This window comes from Eulemur rufifrons, chromosome 7 (genome assembly GCF_041146395.1).
Source record: "Eulemur rufifrons isolate Redbay chromosome 7, OSU_ERuf_1, whole genome shotgun sequence".
NCBI lineage: Eukaryota > Metazoa > Chordata > Mammalia > Primates > Lemuridae > Eulemur > Eulemur rufifrons.
In genome coordinates this window covers 146,642,490-146,663,052 of record NC_090989.1, presented here as the reverse complement: position 1 = coordinate 146,663,052, position 20,563 = coordinate 146,642,490, and the positions used below count along the sequence as shown (strand labels likewise).

The window sequence follows — 20,563 nt, the reverse complement described above, 5'->3', positions numbered from 1 at the left end:
ATCTTTTCTTTGCCACTTATGGCCAACACAACAGCAAGTCCTGTTAGTTCTATCTCCAAACGAGCCTCTCAGCCAGCCACTTCTCTGCCTCGTTGCCACTATCATCCCATCGGACTGGTGCAGTCGCCTCTGATCGGCTTTCTGCCTCTGTCTCTCCTCCTGTACGTTCCTCTCTCTGCTAGCAGCAGCCACCATCAGCCTCCTAGAATAAAGCAAATCATGCTGCTCCCCTGCTTAGAGCGCATCAGTGCTTTCAAATAGCATTCGTGCTTCTCGTTGTGGTCTCGGAGGCTCCGGCCCATCTGCTGTCTCTCTCCCTCCACTCCCTCATCCAACACCCCTCCCCACCCTGCACTCTAATCACACTGGTCAGCTGAGTTTTCGTGGGAGTACGTTGCCAAGCCCTCTTTCTGAAGCTTGCAACCTCCTGCTCTTTGCCTGACTAAATCCTTTTCTGTTCTAATTGATTTAACCATTCTGTTGATTGTTTCAAAACTTTCAGTGTTAGGAACAATAGTACACTGTATATCTGCATGCATTCCATTTTGTTCCATTGTCTTATTCTCTCCTTGGTATCAATTCTCAGAAATCAAATTGCTAGGGGGAAGGGACTTCTTATGTGAAATTTTGGTACGATAATGATAAAATGCCCACACCAAATTGTGGTATCTTCATGATTCTGCTGATTTTCCTCCCTATACTCATCCTCGCAGAAGAAGCAGACCCTAGGCAAAGGGTGTTGGAGCTGTCTTTATAGGCTTCCTTTGGCCCCATCTTTATGATAGAGAAAAAGGAAAATGCTGCTGTTCTGGGCAGATACAGGGTACCTTTCTCTAGTTTCCATATAGGAGGTAGAAATATATATATATATTTCTTTTCTTTCTTTTTTCTTTTCTTTCTTTTTTTTTTTCTTTGTTTTTTGAGGCAGTATCTCACGTTACCAAGGCTGGAGCTCAATGGCCCAATCAGAGCTCACTGAAACCTTGAATTTCTGAGCTCAAGCGATCCTCCTGCCTCAGCCTCCTGAGTAGCTGGGACTACAGGTGCTTGCCACCATGCTTGGCTAATTTTTCTAATTTTTGTATAGATGGGGTCTCACTATGTTTCCCCGGCTATTCTAGAACTTATGGCCTCAAGCAATTCTCCTGCCTCAGCTCCCCAAAGTGCTGGGATTACAGGGGTGAGCCACAGCTTCCAGCCCATATTTTCATATTGTATAGGCCAGTGTTTCAAACTTGCCTGATCTCAATACTCTTCTGAGCACTTGTTAAAAATGTGAGCCTCATCCCTCTAGAGACTCTGGATCAAGACCTGAGAGTGATGGATCTCAAGAATTTGTCTTGTTCACAGCGTCCCAGGTAATTCTAACTATTAGACAAGTTTAGCAAATGACCCCATAGGTTGTTTCCGTGAGGAACTAGAAGTGGCCCTGGGCGTTCTACTCCAGTATTCGCACTGCTATTTCATGCGTAAGTCTCACATCTCCTGAAAATCGTGACCAAGCACCTTCTATGACAAGGCATTGAGTTTGGTGCCATAGATGGATCATCTTGCTTAATGCTGATAATAGCCATTGTGATACTAAGCACAATTATCCTTAAATGACTGCTAAGAAAACAGAGGCTCTGAGAGATTAGCTGGCTTGCCCAGATCACACAGCTGGAAAGTGACAGAGCCTGAATTTGAATCCAGAGCTTCTAATTCCAAATCCTGGGCTTCCCTAAAGCGAGCACATGGACTCCTGTCCTTATACTACACTGCACTGCCATGAACCCTTGCTCCAAGTGTGGCTGGAAGATCCATAGCACCAGTGCCACCTTGTGACAGCTTGTTAGAAATAGAGAGCCTCAGCCACACTAGGCCTCATATATGTGTGTGTGTGTGTGTGTGTGTGTGTGTAATTATTATTTTTTTAAAGACAGGGATTCGCTATGTTGCCCAGGATGGAATGCAGTGGCTATTCACAGGTGTGATCCCACTACCCATCAGCATGGGAGTTTTGACTGGTTTGGTTTCTGACCTGGACTGGTTCATGCCCCCTTAGGCAACCTGGTGGTCTCTCACCTCCTGGGAGGTCACCATACTGTATTTTAATGAAATCACCAGCTGTGGAGGGATTTGCGCATAGGTCACCAGAGAGAGAGAGAGAGAGAGAGGATGAGTGTGTGGGTGTGTGTGTACGCAGGGGTGTGTGTACGCAGGGATATGTGTAACTTGGAATGGTCTAATAGCTCAAAGGCACCAGGCCCTCCCTCAGATACCATCACTTCCAAGTCCTGTTTTGTCCTGGTGGAAAATTGTTCCCAGCTAAAGACTAATGTTTTTAACTCTTGAAAGTGAGTTTTGGGAAGACTGTTCATTTGTGATCCAAAATGAGTCAGCCAAGTGACTGCACCAAAGGAAGCATCTCCAGGGATGACCAAGCAGCTCTCTCAAACACAGGGACATAGGGGAGCAAATGCTTGCTCTTGCTGTGACGTTTGGAATGAGCGATCTCCTGACGGTGCATTACTGGATATTTCTCTGCACCTTTTTAAAGCAAAGTTTTTATTTGCGTGGCTGGAGTGCCTTACGTTTTTTCTTGGGTGCCTGGAGCATCTGAGAGTTTAGGCAGTATCAAATGACCTCTCAGCCCTTCTGACTTTGGGGCCTTTTCTCCAAGACAAACTCAAAGCCAAGCAAGGCAAATTAAACAGTACATGAAATTTAAGCGCCGGTCTTAAACGGGGCAATAGCGCCATCTTTTGACCATGTGTGGGTACTGCATTTACCGCTTTTCAACTAGTGCAAAGCACAAAATAAACCTGGACCTTTGTGGTTAAATAAGGCAAAGACATCCCTGCCACACTGTGACAAATGGAAACACCCAAGAGAAATGAGAAAGTGAAAAGGAAATGCTGTCTTTAAGGAAATCAGTTAACACCTGATCATAGCCACATAAAATATTTGCATTGAGTTTGCCACAGCAGCGAAAATGAAGCGGGCTGGGGAGGATGCAGAGAGCAGTGCATGATTCTGACGGTTTTGAGCAGGGTGCATAGACCACAGAGCTCCCCAAGGAGTGGAAAGCACCTTATTATTAAACAGACAGTGGAAAATATTTCTGAGTGAAAGATAATGAAAATGCTAAATATCAAAAACTATGGGCTGCGCTGGGGAAATTTACATCCTTAAATGCTCACAATCCAAAAGAAGTTAAAAGTTAACGAGCTAAGCATCCAACTTCAGAAATTACAAAAAGAACAGAAAAAAGACAGTGGAAGAAAGAAAATTAATAATGATAGGACAGAAATCAATGCAACAGAAAATAAGCATATAATATGGAGGTTCCAGAAAGCCAAAGAAGTTGGTGATTTGAAAAGTTTAAAAACTGATAAGCCTCTGGCAATACTGACCAAGAGAAAAGAGAAAAGGCACGAATAAGAATAAAAGAGGAGAGATTACAAAGGCTCGAAGTCAAAGCTCACTCTTTGTTTCCCAAAGTCCACTGGAGCCAGGGGCTGCTGGGCTCTGCCACACGCCTAGAGCATTGATTTTGTCCCAGGGTTCCCCAGCCTTGCTTGTAAAGAGACAATTGAAATTCCAGATGACAAACTCTCACATTTCCACATCCTTTTCCTCTTTGATTTCCATAAAGTTAACATGACCCACCCTTGATAGATAATAGTAAAAGCTAACATTTATTAAATGCTTATTATGTGCCAAGTACCATGCAATGTAATGCCCACAATGAGTGCCTGAGGTTATCAGCATCATCTCCATTTGATAGAGAAGGCAATGGAAACAGAGGTTTGGGAGACAGAGTAACCTCCCTCCCATTGCACAGCCAGCGTTCCATGGCACCAGGATTCTGATCGGGCAGTCGGGGCTCAGAACCTCTCTTGGTCACAGAGGGGGCTGACAGAAGAGCCAGAGCAGAATCTAAGCCTTTTCACAAAAAGTCCTCATGACACCAACACTGCCTGTGCCAAAAAGGTAACTCTAAATGATGGATTTCTCTCTCCCCCCCTAAATTGAACAGGGATGTTCTTTGCAACTCTAGATGGATTAGATGCAGACACTAACAAGGCCCAGACTACCTGGGGAAGGTGTCCAAGGCCTTTGAGGCCAAGCAGCCTCTAACTCAGGTTTTCTCCCGGGCCTGCTTTGCAAATGTCTCTTAGACAGGCTTTCATGCACTGTTACTGGGCTAACCTACTTTTAGGGGCTTCAGCCTAAAACACTGATGCCCCCTGAGGGAGAACCGTGGTGCTGCAAATGCTATTTTAATTGGAATGAGAGGCTTAACCAAAAGTTATTGGTTCTGAAACTGCCTATATTAAAATAATGTAAGGCCATAAGTCAAGAATGTGATAAACGTCTGATTTCTGTAGAAGTATAGATATAGCTAACAGTTAACCAGCCATTGTTCCCTAACTTCTCTACTGCTGTAACTGCTTACTGCTTAAGTGACACATATCTTTGACAGGTGCGAGATTTGTGACTTCCCTAACTGCATCTATAGATGACATCGCTATCGTAAAACCTCACACTGGCCTTTGAGATATCTTCCAGACTCTCCATTTGGAGGGCCCAACTGACATCAGCTGAACCAGGGCCATGTGTGGGAACTGATCCAACAAACCCTGTGACCCCCGCCCCTACCCAGGAACTGTCCCAGGCAAGAAGGCAACTTCTGCTTCTCAACCCTATGAGTTCAATCCCCAGCCAATCACCAGATCCAGTTCCCTAGTCCTTTGTTCACCAAACCACTTTTAAAAATTCTAGCCCCTAAATTCTAGGGGAGATAGATTTTGAGAAATTTCTCCCATCTCTTACCTGGTGCCTTATGATATTAATCCCTTTCTCCACTGCAGCTCCTGCTGTCTCAGTATATTGTCCTTTATAGGGCAGCAGGCAAGGGACCCACCCAGCTGGGTGGTAACAGTTCCATGTGTGGTTCCTTCAGGTGTCATGATTCCTGTGCCACATTAAATTCAGGGTTGGCAAACTACGTACTTCAGACCAAATCTGTTCTACTTCTTGTCTTTGTGTGGTTAAGAAAGTATAGTTTAGTTAAGAAAAAATGTTTTTTCCGTCTTTCAATAGTTGGAGCAAAAATCAAAAGAAGAATAGTATTTTGTGACAGGTGAAAATTACATGAAATTGAAATTTCAGTGTCTCTAAATAAAATTTTATCGGAATACAGCCACACACATTCATTTATCTAGTCTATGGTAGATAAATGAGTAGTTGCAGTAGAGATATACTCTATGAGCCTAAAATAGTTACTATTAATATTTACAGAAGAAGTTTGTATTAAAATATTATTGCAGACCTTAGAGTTAGGCTGGGCGTGGTGGCTCACACCTGTAATCCCAGCACTTTGGGAGGCCAGCACAGGAGGATTGCTTGAGAACAGGACTTAGAGAACAGCCTGGGCAACATAGTGAGAACCTGTATCTACAAAAAATAAAAATAAAAGAAATTAGCTGGGCATAGTGGCATGTGCCTGTAACGTTAGCTACTCAGGAGGCTGAGGCAGGAGAATCACTTGAACCTAGCAGTTCAAGGCTGCAGTGAGCTGTGAATATGCCACTGCACTCCAGCCTGGGTGACAGAATGAGACCCGTTTCTCTCTAAAAAAAAAAAAAAAACTTAGAGACCTCTAGCAATCAAAAGACTATTTTAAAAATAAATGTTAAGTTCATGTTCATACATTTTTAAATTCTCTCTCTCTTCCTAGCAGAGGAGAAACCAATCACTGTGAGAACCTCTGCAAACACACAGACAGATTACTCGGGTTTTATCCTGGAGCTATTCTGTCCTCAGGCATTTGGGGAGGAGGGTTCTGGCTCAGGCTGGGATTTCAGGAGCCAGGGTGGGTGACAAAGTTGGGTTAGGTAGTTTATGGTATTAGCATGAAGATGAGGTTGGGATGCTATGAGCTGGGAATATGGCTAGGGCATTCAGTCACCCTGAATCAAGCACTCCCCTCAAGGTTCCGGAGAGCGACCTATGCATGGGACAGAGCCTCACACATGGGAGGCAAAGTGACACTTCATAACCAGCTGAAATGGAAGAGACATAGTCTAGTCAAAACAGTCTTGAAAAAGAACAAAGTTGGAAGACTTATACTTCCCAATTTCAAAACTTACTACAAACCCACAATAATTAAGACAGTGTGGTTTTGGCATAAGGATACTTACACAGATCAATGGAATAGAATTGTGAGTCCAGAAATAAACTCTCATTTATGAGTAGTGCCATGTTTTCTTTATCCACTCATAAATCGATGGGCACGTAGGTTGATTCCATATCTTTGCAATTGTGTATTGTGCTGCAACAAACATTTGAATGCAGGTGTCTTTTTGATAAAATGATTTCTTTTCCTTTGGGTAGACACCCAGTAGTGGGATTGCCGGATCAAATGGTAGGTTCAATTTTAGCTCTTTGTGGAATCTCCATAATGTTTTCCACAGAGGTTGGACTAGTTTGTAGTCCCACCAACAGTGTATAAGTGTACCTTTTTCTCTGTCTCCATGCCAGCATCTGCTGTTTTTTGAGTTTTTAATAAAGGCCATTCTGACAGGGGTAAGGTGGTATCTCATTGTGGTTTTAATTTTCATTTCCCTAATGCTTAGTGGTATTGAACATTTTTTCATATGTTTTTTTGCCATTTGTCTATCTTTTTTTGAAAAAAATTATATTCATGTCTTTTGCCCACTTTTTGATGGAGTTGTTTTCTTGGATGTTTTGTTTGAGTTCTTTGTAGATTCTGGAAATTAATCCTTCGTTAGATGTATAGTTTGTGATTATTTTCTCCTATTCTGTAGGTTACCTGTATACTCTGTTGATTATTTCCTTTGTTGTACAGAAGGCTTTTAATTTAATTAAGTCCTATTTATTTTTGTTGCCACTGTATTTGCCTTTGGGGTCTTAGTCATAAATTATTTGCCTAAGCCTATGTCTAGAAGAGTTTTTCCTACGTTATCTTCTAGAATTGTTATAGTTTCATGCCTTATATTTAAGTCTTTAATCCATCCTGAATTAATATTTTTGTATTTTATTTATTTTTTATTATTTTTTTTTGAGGCAGAGTCTTCCTCTGTGGCACAGGCTAGAATGCCGTGGCATCAGCCTAGCTTACAGCAACCTCAAACTTCGGGGCTCAAGCCATCCTCCCACCTCAGCCTCCCAAATAGCTGGGACTACAGGTGTGTGTTACCGTACCCAGCTAATTTTTTCTATTTTGAATTAATTTTTGTATAGGGTGAGAGATAGGGGTCCTGCTTCATTCTTCCACATGTGGCTATCCAGTTTTCCCAGCACCATTTATTGAATAGGGCATCCTTTCCCAATTTTATGTTTTTATCTGCTTTGTCAAAGATCAGTTGGTGGTAGCAATATGGTTTTATTTCTTAGTTCTCTATTCTGTTACCTTGGTCTATGTCTCTATTTTCATACCAGTACCATGCTGATTTGGTTACTATAGGCTTGTAATATAATTTGAAATCAGATAATATGATGCCTCTAGATTTGTCCTTTTTGCTTAAGATTGCTTTGGATCTTTGGGCTCTTTTTTGGTTCTGAATAAAGCTTAGGATTATTTTTTCTAGATCTGTGAAATAAGATGTTGGTATTTTGATGGGAATGTCATTGAATCTGTAAATCACTTTGGCAGAATGATATTTTAATGATGTTGCTAGCAATCCACAAGCATGGGATGTTTTTCCATTTGTTTGTGTCATCTACGATTTCTTGCATCAGTGTTTTGTGTTAATAGTTCTTCTCATAGAGATCTTTCACCTCCTTGGATAAATATATTCCTAAATATTTTACTTTCCTCATAGCTATTGTAAATGGTATTGAGTTCTTGATTTGACTCCCAGATTGACTGTTATTAGTGTATAGACATGCTACTAATTTGTGTACGTTGATTTTGTAACCTGAGACTTTGCTGAATTTATTTATCAATTCTAGGAGTCTTTTGCTGGAGTCTTCAGGGTTTCCTAAATACAGGATCATATTGTCAGCAGACAGGGATAGTTTGACCTCCTCCCTCCCAATTTGGATGCCCTTTCTTTCTTTCTCTTGCCTGATTGCTCTGGCTAGGACTTCTAGCACTATGCTGAATAGAAGTGGTGACAGTGTGCAACCTTGTTCCAGTTCTTAGGGAGAATACTTTCAAATTTTCCCCATTCAATATGACTTTGGCTGTGGGTTTGTCATATATGGCGTTTATATAATAATTTTGAGGTATGCTCCTTCTATGCTTAGTTTGTTGAGGGTTTTTTATTATGAAAAGTGCTGTATTTTATTGAATGCTTTTTCTGCCTCTTTTGAGATGATCACATGGTCTTTGTTTTTGCTTTTGTTTATGTGGTGAATTACATTTATTGATTTGCATGTGTTGAGCCACCCTTTGAATCCCTGGGATAAAACCCACTTGTCTATGGTGGATTATCTTTTTGATGGGTTGTTGAATTCAGTTTGCTAATATCTTGTTGAGGATTTTTGCACCAATGTTCATAAAGGATATTGGTCTGTAGTTTTCTTTCTTCATCGTGTCCTTTCCTGGTTTTGGTATCAAGGTGATACTAACTTCGTAGAATGAGTTAGGGAGGATTCCCTCCTTTTTAAGATTATGGAATAATTTCTGTAGGATTGGTGCCAGTTCTTCTTTGTAGGACTGATAGAATTCAGCGGTGAATCCATCCAGTCGAGGGCTTTTTTTTTTGTTTTTGTTGGGAGATTTTTATTACTGCCTCAATCTCACTGCTCATTATTGGTCTATTCAGGATTTCTATTTCTCCCTGATTCAGGCTTGGGAGGTTGTGTGTTTCCAGGAATTTATCTATTTCCACCAGGTTTTCTAGTTTGTGGGTATATAGGTTTTGTAGTATTCACAGATGATATTTTGTATTTCTGCGGTATCCAATTGTAATATCTCCTTTTTCATTTCTGATGGAGCTTATTTGAGTCCTTTCTCTTCTATTTCTGGTTAATTTATTTTGTTTATCTTTTTGAAGAATCAACTTTTTGTTTTGTTGATTTTTTGTATATTTTTGTTTGTTTGTTTGTTTCCATTTCATTTAGTTCTGCTGTGAGCTTTGTTATTTCTTTTCCTCTGCTGGCTTTCAGTTTGGTTTGTTTTTCTTTTTCTTTCCTTTCTTTAAGTTTTGTTATATCCTTTCTGATGTTGCCTATCTCTTTAGCAACTTTTTCATTTTTTTCATTCATGTCCTGAAATATTTTTTTAGTTTCTTTGTGTTGGCTTTCAACATTCTCTTCAACCCCATTCATCTTATTTGCCATCCATATCCTGAATTCCATTTCTGACATTTTAACAATTTCCTTTTGGTTGGGGTCTGTTGCTGTAGATCTATTGTGAATCTTTGGGGGTGTTAAAACAGCTTGTTTTTTTATGTTGTCAGACTTCTTTTGCTGGTTTCTTCTCATCTGAAACCTCTTCTCTCAGTTCAGGGCAGACAGGTTTGCGGTGCACCTGCTTTCCTTTGCTGGGAATGCCCCTTTTTAGTGAGAGGATGGAGAGGTCCCTAGATGGTGCTTTTGTGTCCTATTGTAGAAGCTTGATCCAGCAGGAAAGGGGTGGGTGCACTAAATCTTGTAATGCATTGTTCTGTGCACTGTTCTGCATTGTTCCCTTCCCTGTGGTTGTCACAGTCTAAGCTGGTGCTGGGGGATCTTCATGTGGAGTGGTGGGTTGGTCCCCAGGCTGCTATTGGAAGCTCAGGTTGGGGGGTAGGTGAGTCCCTCTCCATGGAGGTGGGCATTGTGAGAGATTGCTCTTCCAGGTCTCCCTGTGCTGGTGGCAGTGGCTGCTGGGCGAGGCTACATAGGCAGGGACCACAGGTGTTAGGATGCGGGAATGCACTCCACCCTGGTCCAGATAGAATGGTAGCATATGTGGGGAGTGGCTCATGGCTAGCGGGTCTGTGGAGATCTGGATTGCAAGTATGGCATCGTGTGGTGCCGTGGGGATGTGGCCCCTGGTCAGCACGCAGGGCTGGGGGGCTCATTCCACCAGTCTGCACACAGAGCCATGGGGGCTGGGCTGCTGGATGGCTGGGGCTCTCTCCCCACACAAGTCCCACTAAGGTTGTTACTGTGGGACCTCTCACGTGGCATCAGTGCCCCCTCCATTTAAATTTCCCAGTGGGGAGGAGACTTTCAGCTCCCAGTCTCGCAGGGTGTGTGAGAGCATCTGCTCTCCCTGCTTCCTCCTCAGCCCAGCAGGGACAACGTGGGGATGGTGTTGCAGCAAAGCCAATCCTTGTGTAGGCAGGGTGCTCTGGACCCAAGAGCTCAGAATGGTGCCAGTTGCAGTGACACACTAACAGAGCCAGCGGGTCCCTGCTGAGCCTGCTGTCCGGTGCAAGGTTACTGCAGTCTCCAAGCAATTCCCTGATCAGTACAGGGGCCTGTGGTGGTGGTGGGGGCCCCTCACAGCTCAGGTCACAGTGTCCATGGGAGGAGCATGGGGCCTAGAGTTCTCTTCTTTGTCCCTTCCCATGTGTAGGGGTCTCCCCGGAGTACCTTCCATTCTTGGTGAGTGGATCTCTCCGTCCCCCTGTCCACTCTGAGTGTCTCTGAGTTTACAATGCTCTCTGCAAGAGGGTTCACCCGTAGGTGGACATCTACTTGCAGTTTTCAATTCTCTCCTTGAGAGCGGCACGTACAGGCTTCTTCTAGTCCACCATCTTCATTTGTCACCTTGTTTGGCTTCTGACAAACAGAAATTTAAACATTTTGTCAAATCAATTAATTTTTTACAAACCATTCTTGCTCCAGACAAATAAATTAATTTTTAAAGGTGGAGGCCATTGAATATTTAGAAAAAAGGGGAGAAAGCCCTCCAATAAACATTATGGGTGGAATGAATCATCCTCAAGTAGAGAAGGCTCTTCTTTCTGATTTGCACAAATGCTTATATATTCTAGAAACTAGCTCTAAAGCTTTTGCTGGTTTTAGGCATTGTAATATCATCTCTCACTGTCTGTTAGTTTGCCTGGTGGGCTTTTCATAGAACAGAAGTATTTCATTTTAATGGATTCAAATCATCAGTTTGTCCCTATAGTTTGCATTTTGAGGTCCTGCTAAAATACTCCTTTTTCCCATGTGCATAGCAGTATTTCTCACAATAGCCAAAAAGTGGAAGCAAGCCAAATGTGCATCGATAGATGAATAAATAAACAAAATGTGGCCTTTACATACACCGGAATATAATTCAGCCTTAGAAAGGAAATTTTAACACATGCTACAACATGGAAGAACCTTGAGGATATTATGCCAAATGAAATAAGCCATTCACAGAACAACAAATACTGTACTATATGATTCTGCTTATATGAGTGCTTATATTAATCAAATTCACAGAGACAGAAGTAGAATGGTGTTTGCCAGGACCTGGAGAGAGAGGGGAATGGAGAGTTGCTTAATGGGATCACAGTTTCAATTTTGCAAGGTGAAAGCGTTCTGTAGATGGATAGTGGTTCTGGTAGCACAGATGTGAATGTACTTAATGCCACTGAACTGTGCACTCAGAAAGGGTCAAGATGGAGTCAGTGAGCATGTCCATCCTGCTGCCCACAACCTGGTGCTGCTCTGGCAGGACGAGGCTCCCGGAACCTGGAGAACTGCTTCAGCAGCTGTGTGAACCGACCTGAGGCCTGTGAGCCAGGAAGAGGTGAAGTGCGGCGGGCACCCCTGCCAGCTGCTGGCTGTGAGTTTGACATTTGCCTCACTTCAGTGCAGAAGAGGCTGATCTAGACTCTCTGAACAGTGCTGGATGTCATTGACCAGGTGATTAAATTTTAGGTTGAGCAATTTTGTGGATGGTGGTGCCAACTACTTAGATGAAGCAGACTGCACAAAGAGTTTGAGGGTGGAGGATGGAGTCAACATTTCTACTTCTACCATGTTAGTTTTGAGATGCCTGTTACACATCCAAATGGATGTCAGGCAGGCTCTTTGTTAGCTGAAGGGAATGTGAGATCAAGAGAAGTTTTCTTTTCTTCTATCTGAAAGATGGGAGATACTAGAAAATCCTTCTATCTGTTGAAAATGATCCAGAGGAGAGGAAGAAATTGATGATTCCGAAGAAAGGAGATAATTACAATGGTAATCCATGGAGCAGAGGGAATGGTACCCAAGACACAAACGGAGGGGGCTCGTTCTGATGGGCTCAAGTGTACTTCATCCATTGTATAGGAAAGAAGACAGAGTATGCAACATTGCCTCAGATGGGTAGATTTGGAGGAGGAAAATGAGGAAATTCAAATATGTCAGTGATGGATAAGACAAAGCCTTTACTTTGCACGTTGGAGGATCAGGGGGATGAAGGGAAAAGGGAAAAGAAAAACCACTGGTTTTTCTCTAGCTATCTCCAGACGTTTTGTGCAGGTATGGAGCAGTCAGATGGTTGGGTTGAACAAAGGCTGGGATTTTGAAAAATGAATACAAAAGAAGGAGAGAGGATCAAGGGAGAGGAGGATATTTGCAAGAGTGTGATTGTGATGGTAAGTCAGGGAATCTATGCTGGGTCATGAAGTCTGTGAAGAGAATTATAAGAGTTGATGCATGTAGAACTCTCAGAGCAGTACCTACAACATACGTGTTGGAAAGAAATTAGCTATTTTTATTATTGTTACATGAGAAGTGAGAAAATGAGGGCCAATGTTTGATAAAAATGTAGAAAGGCCCAGAGGGTCTGTTATGAAAGAGATGGTAAGTTTTCTAAAGTAATACCTCTCAGCACCTCTGGAGGGAGCATTCTCTAACCAGGGGCCCATCTGGTGATGCTGCTATTGATTCTTGTAGAATCAAATCCCTGGAAGTACCATTTGCAGGTTACTGCCGAGCTCTCATTAGCCCTCCCCTACTTGGGCAGGTGAGAGCCACCAGAGTCTCTTCAAGTGAGTATATTAATGATTGTTTTTCCAAATGAGTCCTCTTCTGGGTCCCTCGGGCCTTAACAGAATGGCACCACGCATTGTAACCTTAAGGGATTTTAGAGAATCCAGTCATTACTTTTCCCAAAGAGACGTCTTCAAGTGACCTTCTAGGTGGGTGTGCCTCCAATAGCCAAAAAGGTACTTTAACCTGTGTATTGGTCAGAGGTTTAAGTTGAAAGCACTATATATTTACGGGTGTGTGTGTGTGTGTGTGTGTGTTTGTAAAAACTCCAGATTGTGTTCCTCAACAAGTGACAATTTAGGAGTCTTGATTGTTTTCTAGTTTAATCACCCATTCCCTGAAGGCCATAAACAGAAGTCTCTGTTTACATTTAAATTAAATCCCTTCTAACAACACTGTGATAGATAGCAGGTGAGGTGACTTTATAGCTCCCCAGGGTAAGACCATAAAAACGTCATTATTGTCTCTCCCAGGTAAAAGAAAATCGCAATTGATTTTTACGGGTTGCAATAATAAAAGATTAGCTAGATCAATTTCTGCATCACATATGAGGGACGACAAAATCAAACCTGTCAGCTGGTGTTCTAATGATGACTACAACAACTTAAACCTTTTTAATTTACATGAACGACGAGGAGCCATCAAGTTTCTTAAGTGGCCACAAGGGGGTGGTAACGGACTACATACTCGCACTAACAACCAGCCCCTCCAATCTCTTCTTTAACAGCATCATTCCCTGGGTACCCTATGTTTCATTTCAAGACTCTTGGTCTACCAGGTGGGTTGCTCGTGGTTCCCATTCAGCGTGTCCCACCGCTCATGTACTACTCTTCCCGATGCTGGTAGTTTAATCTCAGTATTGGGCTAAGGTTTCCTGAGTTTCCAGCAAGTCAATGACAATGAACGATGCACTCAGAGTGGACGGTTTGTGTCCAGGGAGTGAGTAGACTTTATTCCTACTTCACGGGATCATACCTCCCACCAAATCCTTCTCTGGGGATGTCTTCCCCACAGAATTTGTCACAGCTGACAAGGATAAGCTAGAAGAAAGGATTTCGAATGTTTATAACACAAAGAAATGATAAATATTTGAAGTGATGGATATGCTAATTACCCTGATTTGATCATTATACCTTGGGTATACATGTATTGAAATCTCTATCTTTGTAAATATGTATAATCGTACATATTTATTACAATTAATATGTAATAAATAGGTACAATTATTATGTGTCAACTAAAACTAAAAGAAACAAATAAATTAAAAATACTTTTTTTAAAGTGTTTTCTGTCTCCACTCCCCAGATGATATATTTATTCCTTGCCCAACAGACTCAGGAGGTGAGTCTGGGGTCCTGATAAGAATGGGTAGAGGACACATGGAGACAAACCCACGGGTCAAAGTTAGCCCAGGCTGGAGGCCCTTCAAAACCTCCTAGGCTAGAATAGAGAGCTGCAGCTGAAGCCCACCATGAGACCTGAGATCACTTAGATTCCCTGTGGGGGATTTTGGCTTTGAACTTTAGATCCCTTTTGTGCCTTGAATGAATGATAGCTATCCATATGTAATGGCATGAAAAAAATCTGTAGGCTGTTCATTAGTTTGAGATGAAGATACCATCGTGCCATCAGTTCACAGGGAGCAGAGCTATAGACTGATGACCTAACAGGTGAGCCACCTAACCCACAACGACATACTCACAAGCCAATGCGGAGTTTAAATTCACTGCATGTCTCTGACACAATAATGTCTGGATTAGGAACACGCAAGGACTGTTTGGCATTCACTCTTCTTATTGGCACTAATTTCTCTAAATTGTTCCCCAGGAGGAGAAAATACAGCCATTCCTCTGACTTGCCCCACGATGCTTCCATCATCCAGATAAAAAGGGACTCAGGTACCTGCATGGCCACATGAAAGGAACCTTCGAGGCTAAGGGCTTCTTATATAGTCTTGCTCCTGCTTAATTCTTGCTGATTCACTTGGCCCTTGATCCCAGACAAGCACAATGTCACCTGGCTGCCACCTGCTTGTCAAGTGATCACAGTCCACTGCAAACGAGGACTGCCTTGGTTTTAGTTACAGCAGGACCACGCCTCCCTTTTCTCTTCCACAGGGACCTCTGGCTTGGCAAGGGGAGTCCTCAAAGGCTCAATGGAACAAGTGTGCGGCGGCAATCTAATGAGGTTCTTTTCCTGAGCTGTAACCACCCATTTCATTCCATTAGCTGGATCCCAGCTGGTGGCACACAGAAGCCTACATTAGCACTCTGTATTTTTCAAGTTATTTTGGTTAACTGCCATCATGACTAGGACCAGAACCATTCCTTCCATATGAACAGAGCCACCCTCTATCTAGGATGGTTAAGAGAACAGCTCGTTACTCCAGTTCCTAAGCAGGTAAAGCAGGCTGCTTCCACGATGTTTTCCCTGCCTCAGGAGGGCTAAGACTGAAAGGTAGAAGACACACTGCTGCTAGTAGCACCATACTCCAGGCTGTGCCTCAACCAAAAGTCCTAATTTCCTACCGCCTCTGCCACGTTTGTAAGTCCAGGGTCAAACCTACTTGTCCTCTACTTGGTATCTTGCTTTGTGCACCCTGAAGCATAAAACCACTAAAGAAACTGGAAGTCAAAATCTTCCCACATGGAAGGTACAGGGAGGTATTGTTTGGCTACTGTCATTTTCTTGCATCTTTAAGACACACTCTATCTTCCCTCCTCAATTACACTCTTTTGCCTCCAAAGCAAAGACCAGTTTAGCCCTGTTACCTTGCTCTTAGATACTTCTCTGAGGCTCCTAGTCAGACAGCTTTTCCAACTGCGGGAGATGTCTCCAAGTTTATCCTTTCACTAGTTTCAGTAAAAACACAGAAATCTGTAGATATTATGTGCTTTATTTCCATTGTTTGCTCAAAGACAAGAAGGGTATAGGATCTGGTTTTCCTCTAAGGATTGGTACTGTCCTACAAGTGATAAGTCCAATCAGTTGTCCAGGGCTCATAGGCTGGAGGATCAGAAGTGCTCCTCACAAAATCCAGAGGGAAGTTTTGCTCAAGGCTTTTCATCCCATTGACTTCCAGTGGCCTGACACATGAAGCGATTACTAAAAGCTTATCTATGGGTCCCAGGATGAGGGGTGTTTTTCTTCCCCTCTATGAGGCCGCCCTCATACCACCTTAACAGAAGGTAATTCTTTCCTAGGCACTAGCTCAGCTCTCAGCAAATGTATTCATTTAGGCCACACTTTAATGTGGATGTTAATGTTAGTTTCTGCTTTACTATTTCATAGCACTCCTCAACCAGTGATAGAACCATTACACAATGCCACAGATGACAAAGTAAGAGTTTATTAATAAGTTGGAAAATTCTCCCAAACCTCTTGATCATCATCAAATAATAATATAATATTGTTTTCCAGAAATCTCTTGACAGTCCCAGTCTTTCTTGATTGGAGGAATGGAGTGACAAAGAAACAAACCTATTACTTAGTGCCTTTAAGAAGCAAACTTTTTGAGGGCTGATTTTGTTTTCCCAAAAGCAGTATCTCAAAATAGAGGCAAGGCCTCACTGGGTACAGAATGAATTGATCCAAGTGATAGACTTTGTTTACACCATCATTGTTCGAATGTAGTTAAGCTAAAAAGCTTGCACTTGTAGATGCATTTCTTTGCTTTGGCTAAATGGTTTTATGGCATGGTTTGTACAACTGAGCATCTAACTACTGCTCAATAGAAAGCAGACGCCTCAAACTCAAAGAGGACAAGCTGCAGAAATCTCACAATTAAGAACTACAAATTATATTTCTTACACCAACACCACCCCTGGTCATTTTCACCCATGGTTCATGCTTCCTTTGGTGAAACACATACCAAAATCATGGTGTAGTGAAAGGACATGGCTTTTCTGGCTGGAAGCCCAGACTGACATCCCAACTGTCACTTTCTGGCACTCCTGGGAAGTTAACCTGAAGCTCAGTATCTTCTATCACCACCTACACTTGCAACAAAGTGCTTGTGACTAAATATAGTTTATGTCACGAGCCTATTACAATATCTGGCACTTAGGGATAGACTTATGTTGGCAGCCCAGTAACACAACTGATAAAAGAACACATATAAAAGAACTCTATGTGCTAACACCTTAAAGTTTAAACGTCATACTCTTTTAAAAAAAAATTCAAAACTACATTATGATAAATGCCACAACTTTTAGTTGGCTTGCAAGGAGTAGTGGCTCTGGTGAAGTTGGTACTCCTGCTTCTATTCTTATTTCTAAAAGTCAGTAAATGAAAAAACACAAGCTACATATAACAAAGGTTCTCCTCTATCTCTGGGTATAACAGCTGCTGAAGCCCATCAGAAAGAATATTTGTAGAATGAGAACTCAATTATGAAAGACAAAACATAGGTGTATTTTACTTGCTTAGATTTGGGAGCATAACTTCTCACAAAAGGATTCATAGTTTTTTTTTATTGTTAAGCTGCAACATACATGGTTTAATACAACAAAAAACATTTAATCAAGTGAAAAGTAATAAACTGAACAATAAACAAATAAACGCTCAAAACAAAATATTTTCCATTGGAAACATGTTAAGATGAATACGGGGTTTTGTTACCATCTTACTGCAATTTTCTTATGTGTGACTAGCCTACATACCCCATGTTTTCTGTAATCATGCAGATGTGAATGGAAGTTTGAATGATTAAATAAATGAGAAGTCCGTTTACTGCAGAGAATCATTTCACAAGGCAGCCAAACTGGGTTTAGAGAACAGAATTATTCAAGAAATTCTCCACGTATTTAGGTTCATTTTAGAATCCATGAACCTTAAGCTGTTCCTCCTTGACAATGCCAACCTGTAAAATAAAATTTAATTTAACAGAATCACTCTGAGGAATATATAAATTCATTCCTAAGAAAACATGGAGCAGTCATTAAAAAGCATCACTTAACAGCTTATTGCAACACTGTTATCTGCAACATGCGCAGTTAACAGCCAACAATTCGACACATATTTGAATACTTTGCATGCCAAGAAACACTGTGTGTGTATATACAGATAGAATCAGATCATTCTAATGACAAAATGGACCAGATAAAGCTCTTTGCTTTCAAAATAAGTACTAAGCCTTTATTTCACTCACTTATCTAATTTACTCCATTCATATGATTTTTACTAAGCAGGAAATAATTCCTGTTGCCTTTAAATACAGTTTTAGAAGCAATGTCAAGTTATACAAAAAGCACCCAATCTCTCACCTCCAAGAGAAACTGGCAAATGTTTTTTCTTTGGTCACCTTGAAGCTGAATAACCTCTCCGTATTCGGGATGTTCAATCACAGTACCATTACAGGCAAATTTCTGGAGAAGTACATAAACGTACAACATAATTTAGTCAAATACAATAAGGTTTTGTTTCACCACAAGAATAAAATTAACTATTTCAGTGAGCTTGATTATATTTAAGAAACAGATTTTGTTTCCCATGATCCACAACACTTCCAATGATTTTATGTTTAACATCAAGAACTAAATATTTTACATTTTATTTTAAAGTCATGCAAATTGTATTTGAAGATGGGAGAATAACCACATATCTGTGTGTTAATTACAAGAATGAAAGCAACTTTCTCGGGTCCAGTCATTTTCATCCACACTGATATATTCAAGTAAAGGTGTGAATCATAATCCAATTCTGAGAAGTGCGTCAATACCTCTATTTTAATCCATTCTTCCTAACCCCTTTACCTTTTTGAAAGCTTTCACAAGTTTCTTTTTGTCATAATCATCTGCAATGCCCTGAACAGTAGTCAGTGTCTTTCTGCCGTTCCGTTGCTGGATTCTTATATGAATGTAATCCTCAGTCCCTGCCGGGAGTAAGTCGTCACCCTTAGTTGCATCAGCAAAGGGGTCTGCAATGGGATAGAAAAAAATCCAAAGTTGAAAAACATTTTTTAGAAAGTACTTTCTAGAATATGGTACACTACAAATCAAGATAGTCAGCAATGAAGGTTCTAGTGCCTTTGCTTTTTTTTGCAGATGGGGGTTGAGTATTAATAAAGCCTCCAAAGTACTCTCATAAAAAAAAAACCAAAAACAAAAAAAATCCCCCAAACATTTAAACAAGTATGTCCCTTATAGAAAACCGTTGGTATAGGTAGATAATGTTATCGTTGAACATGGTCCTCTAATGAGAGAGAAGAGATTTATAAAACCTTAATTTTACAGCCGCTATAAAAATGTGCGTCATCTGGATTACATTCTGATGAAACCAACAAACATTCAAGTATGCCCACCGCAGTCATTTAACTGCAACTCTGCCTTGCAAAAATTAAATATATATCAAGAGGCGTAATTTTACAAATTACGACGCAAGCAGAGAAGCCTGAACCACTGCCCTGTGACAGATCAGAGGCTTGTATCCGCATCTTTTACTAAATGCCCCCGCAAGATGCTCCAAAGCAGCTCTGACCGCGAATGGGCGCCGATCCCCAAGCCCCCTGTCCCGGCACCCCCCCTGCAAGTAGAAGGGCTGATCTAGGAGCCCGCAAAATAGGGTCACCGAAGTGTCAAGGGGCTGAAGCGGAGGCAGGAGCTGTGTCAGAACTGGGCAGGGGGCGGCGCGGGGTCCGCAGCCGGCGCTCCGAGTCCAGCGCCGTCCTCGGGGAGGGGGTCGCCAGGGGCCCAGTCGCCATTTTCTGGGCGCCGAGACAAAGCCCCACTTGGGGTGCAGGGAGGGCAGGAAGGAGGGCCCTTGGGGCGGTGGTCGGGTCGTGCAGCGGCGGGCGGCCGGCCGAGAGGAGAACGGGGGAAGGCCAGGGGGCGGCGGCGGCGATCTGATCTTACCGAAAGATTGGAGGTTCTGGATAGTGGACATGCGATACTAGTGTGAGGCCGGTGAGGGGATAAAATTCCTGCGGGGCCCGCCCGGATCACCGTGTCAGGAGGCTGTAGTGGCGAGAAAACGGAAATAAATAAGGAAATGCTTCGCCCCTGGGTTGGGATTCGATGGAGCGGCGGCGGCGGAAGCCGGGAGGAGGCAGGAAGAGGCGAAGGAGGAGGCGGAGGAAGAGGCGGCGGCGACGGATGCGGAGACGCGAAAGAAGAGGCGGCGCTGCGGCTTCTCCCACAAAATGGCCGATGGAGACTATTTAGCCGCGCCCGCCGCCCCTCCCTCGTGACCCGCCCGCGCTAAGCATCCTGGGACTTGTAGTTTTCCGGAGGCGGCGGAGCTCCGAAAGCCTGAGACCCGCGGACCGCCGGGACCGCAATTCCCGTCAGGCAGTGCGCCTTCAAGCGCCGGGCGGAAGGCCTGGGAAGGGTTCGGGCGGCTGCAGCGCAGGCTAGGTGCCGTAGGCTTGAGGCTTTCTTCCCCGCAAGTACGTAGGCCCTCCCTGAGTCTTCTGTTGTGGTGCAGCGGTGGCGCTGAGGCGTAATCTCTATCAGTCACCCTCGAGGCCACGGGTAAAGTAAGTGAAATCGAGTTGCAGGAGCAAAACAAGCCCTCTAGCCCCAGCTTTCGACTCGTTGGCTGCACCACAGCACTGCCTGCATCAAAATTCCAGCCCCCAGGTGCAAGAGCCGTGTTAGTCCCAATCTTGGGGAGATGGGAACCTCTCTTCCAGGGTTGGACGGAACTC

General features: G+C 42.8%; 1 protein-coding gene across 1 annotated transcript; it reads right to left on the bottom strand.

Moving 5' to 3' along the window:
* Positions 1-16,355: 16,355 nt before the first annotated feature.
* EIF1B (eukaryotic translation initiation factor 1B) lies at positions 16,356-20,049 on the bottom strand. Its single transcript, XM_069473481.1, has 4 exons — positions 19,770-20,049; positions 18,672-18,835; positions 18,183-18,284; positions 16,356-17,779 (listed from the first exon to the last, which is right to left on the bottom strand). Exons 1-4 carry the CDS (start codon positions 19,798-19,800, stop codon positions 17,735-17,737), a joined length of 342 nt encoding a protein of 113 aa, XP_069329582.1. The 5' UTR covers positions 19,801-20,049; the 3' UTR covers positions 16,356-17,734.
* Between the last annotated feature and the right edge of the window lie 514 nt (positions 20,050-20,563).

Excerpts from the sequence above, each read along its gene's own strand:
- EIF1B (XM_069473481.1), bottom strand. The coding sequence starts at position 19,800 with ATGTCCACTATCCAGAACCTCCAATCTTTCG. Across the intron at positions 18,836-19,769 it reads CCAGAACCTCCAATCTTTCG|ACCCCTTTGCTGATGCAACT; the intron begins GTAAGATCAGAT and ends ATCCCATTGCAG. Across the intron at positions 18,285-18,671 it reads TTGTGAAAGCTTTCAAAAAG|AAATTTGCCTGTAATGGTAC; the intron begins GTAAAGGGGTTA and ends GTACTTCTCCAG.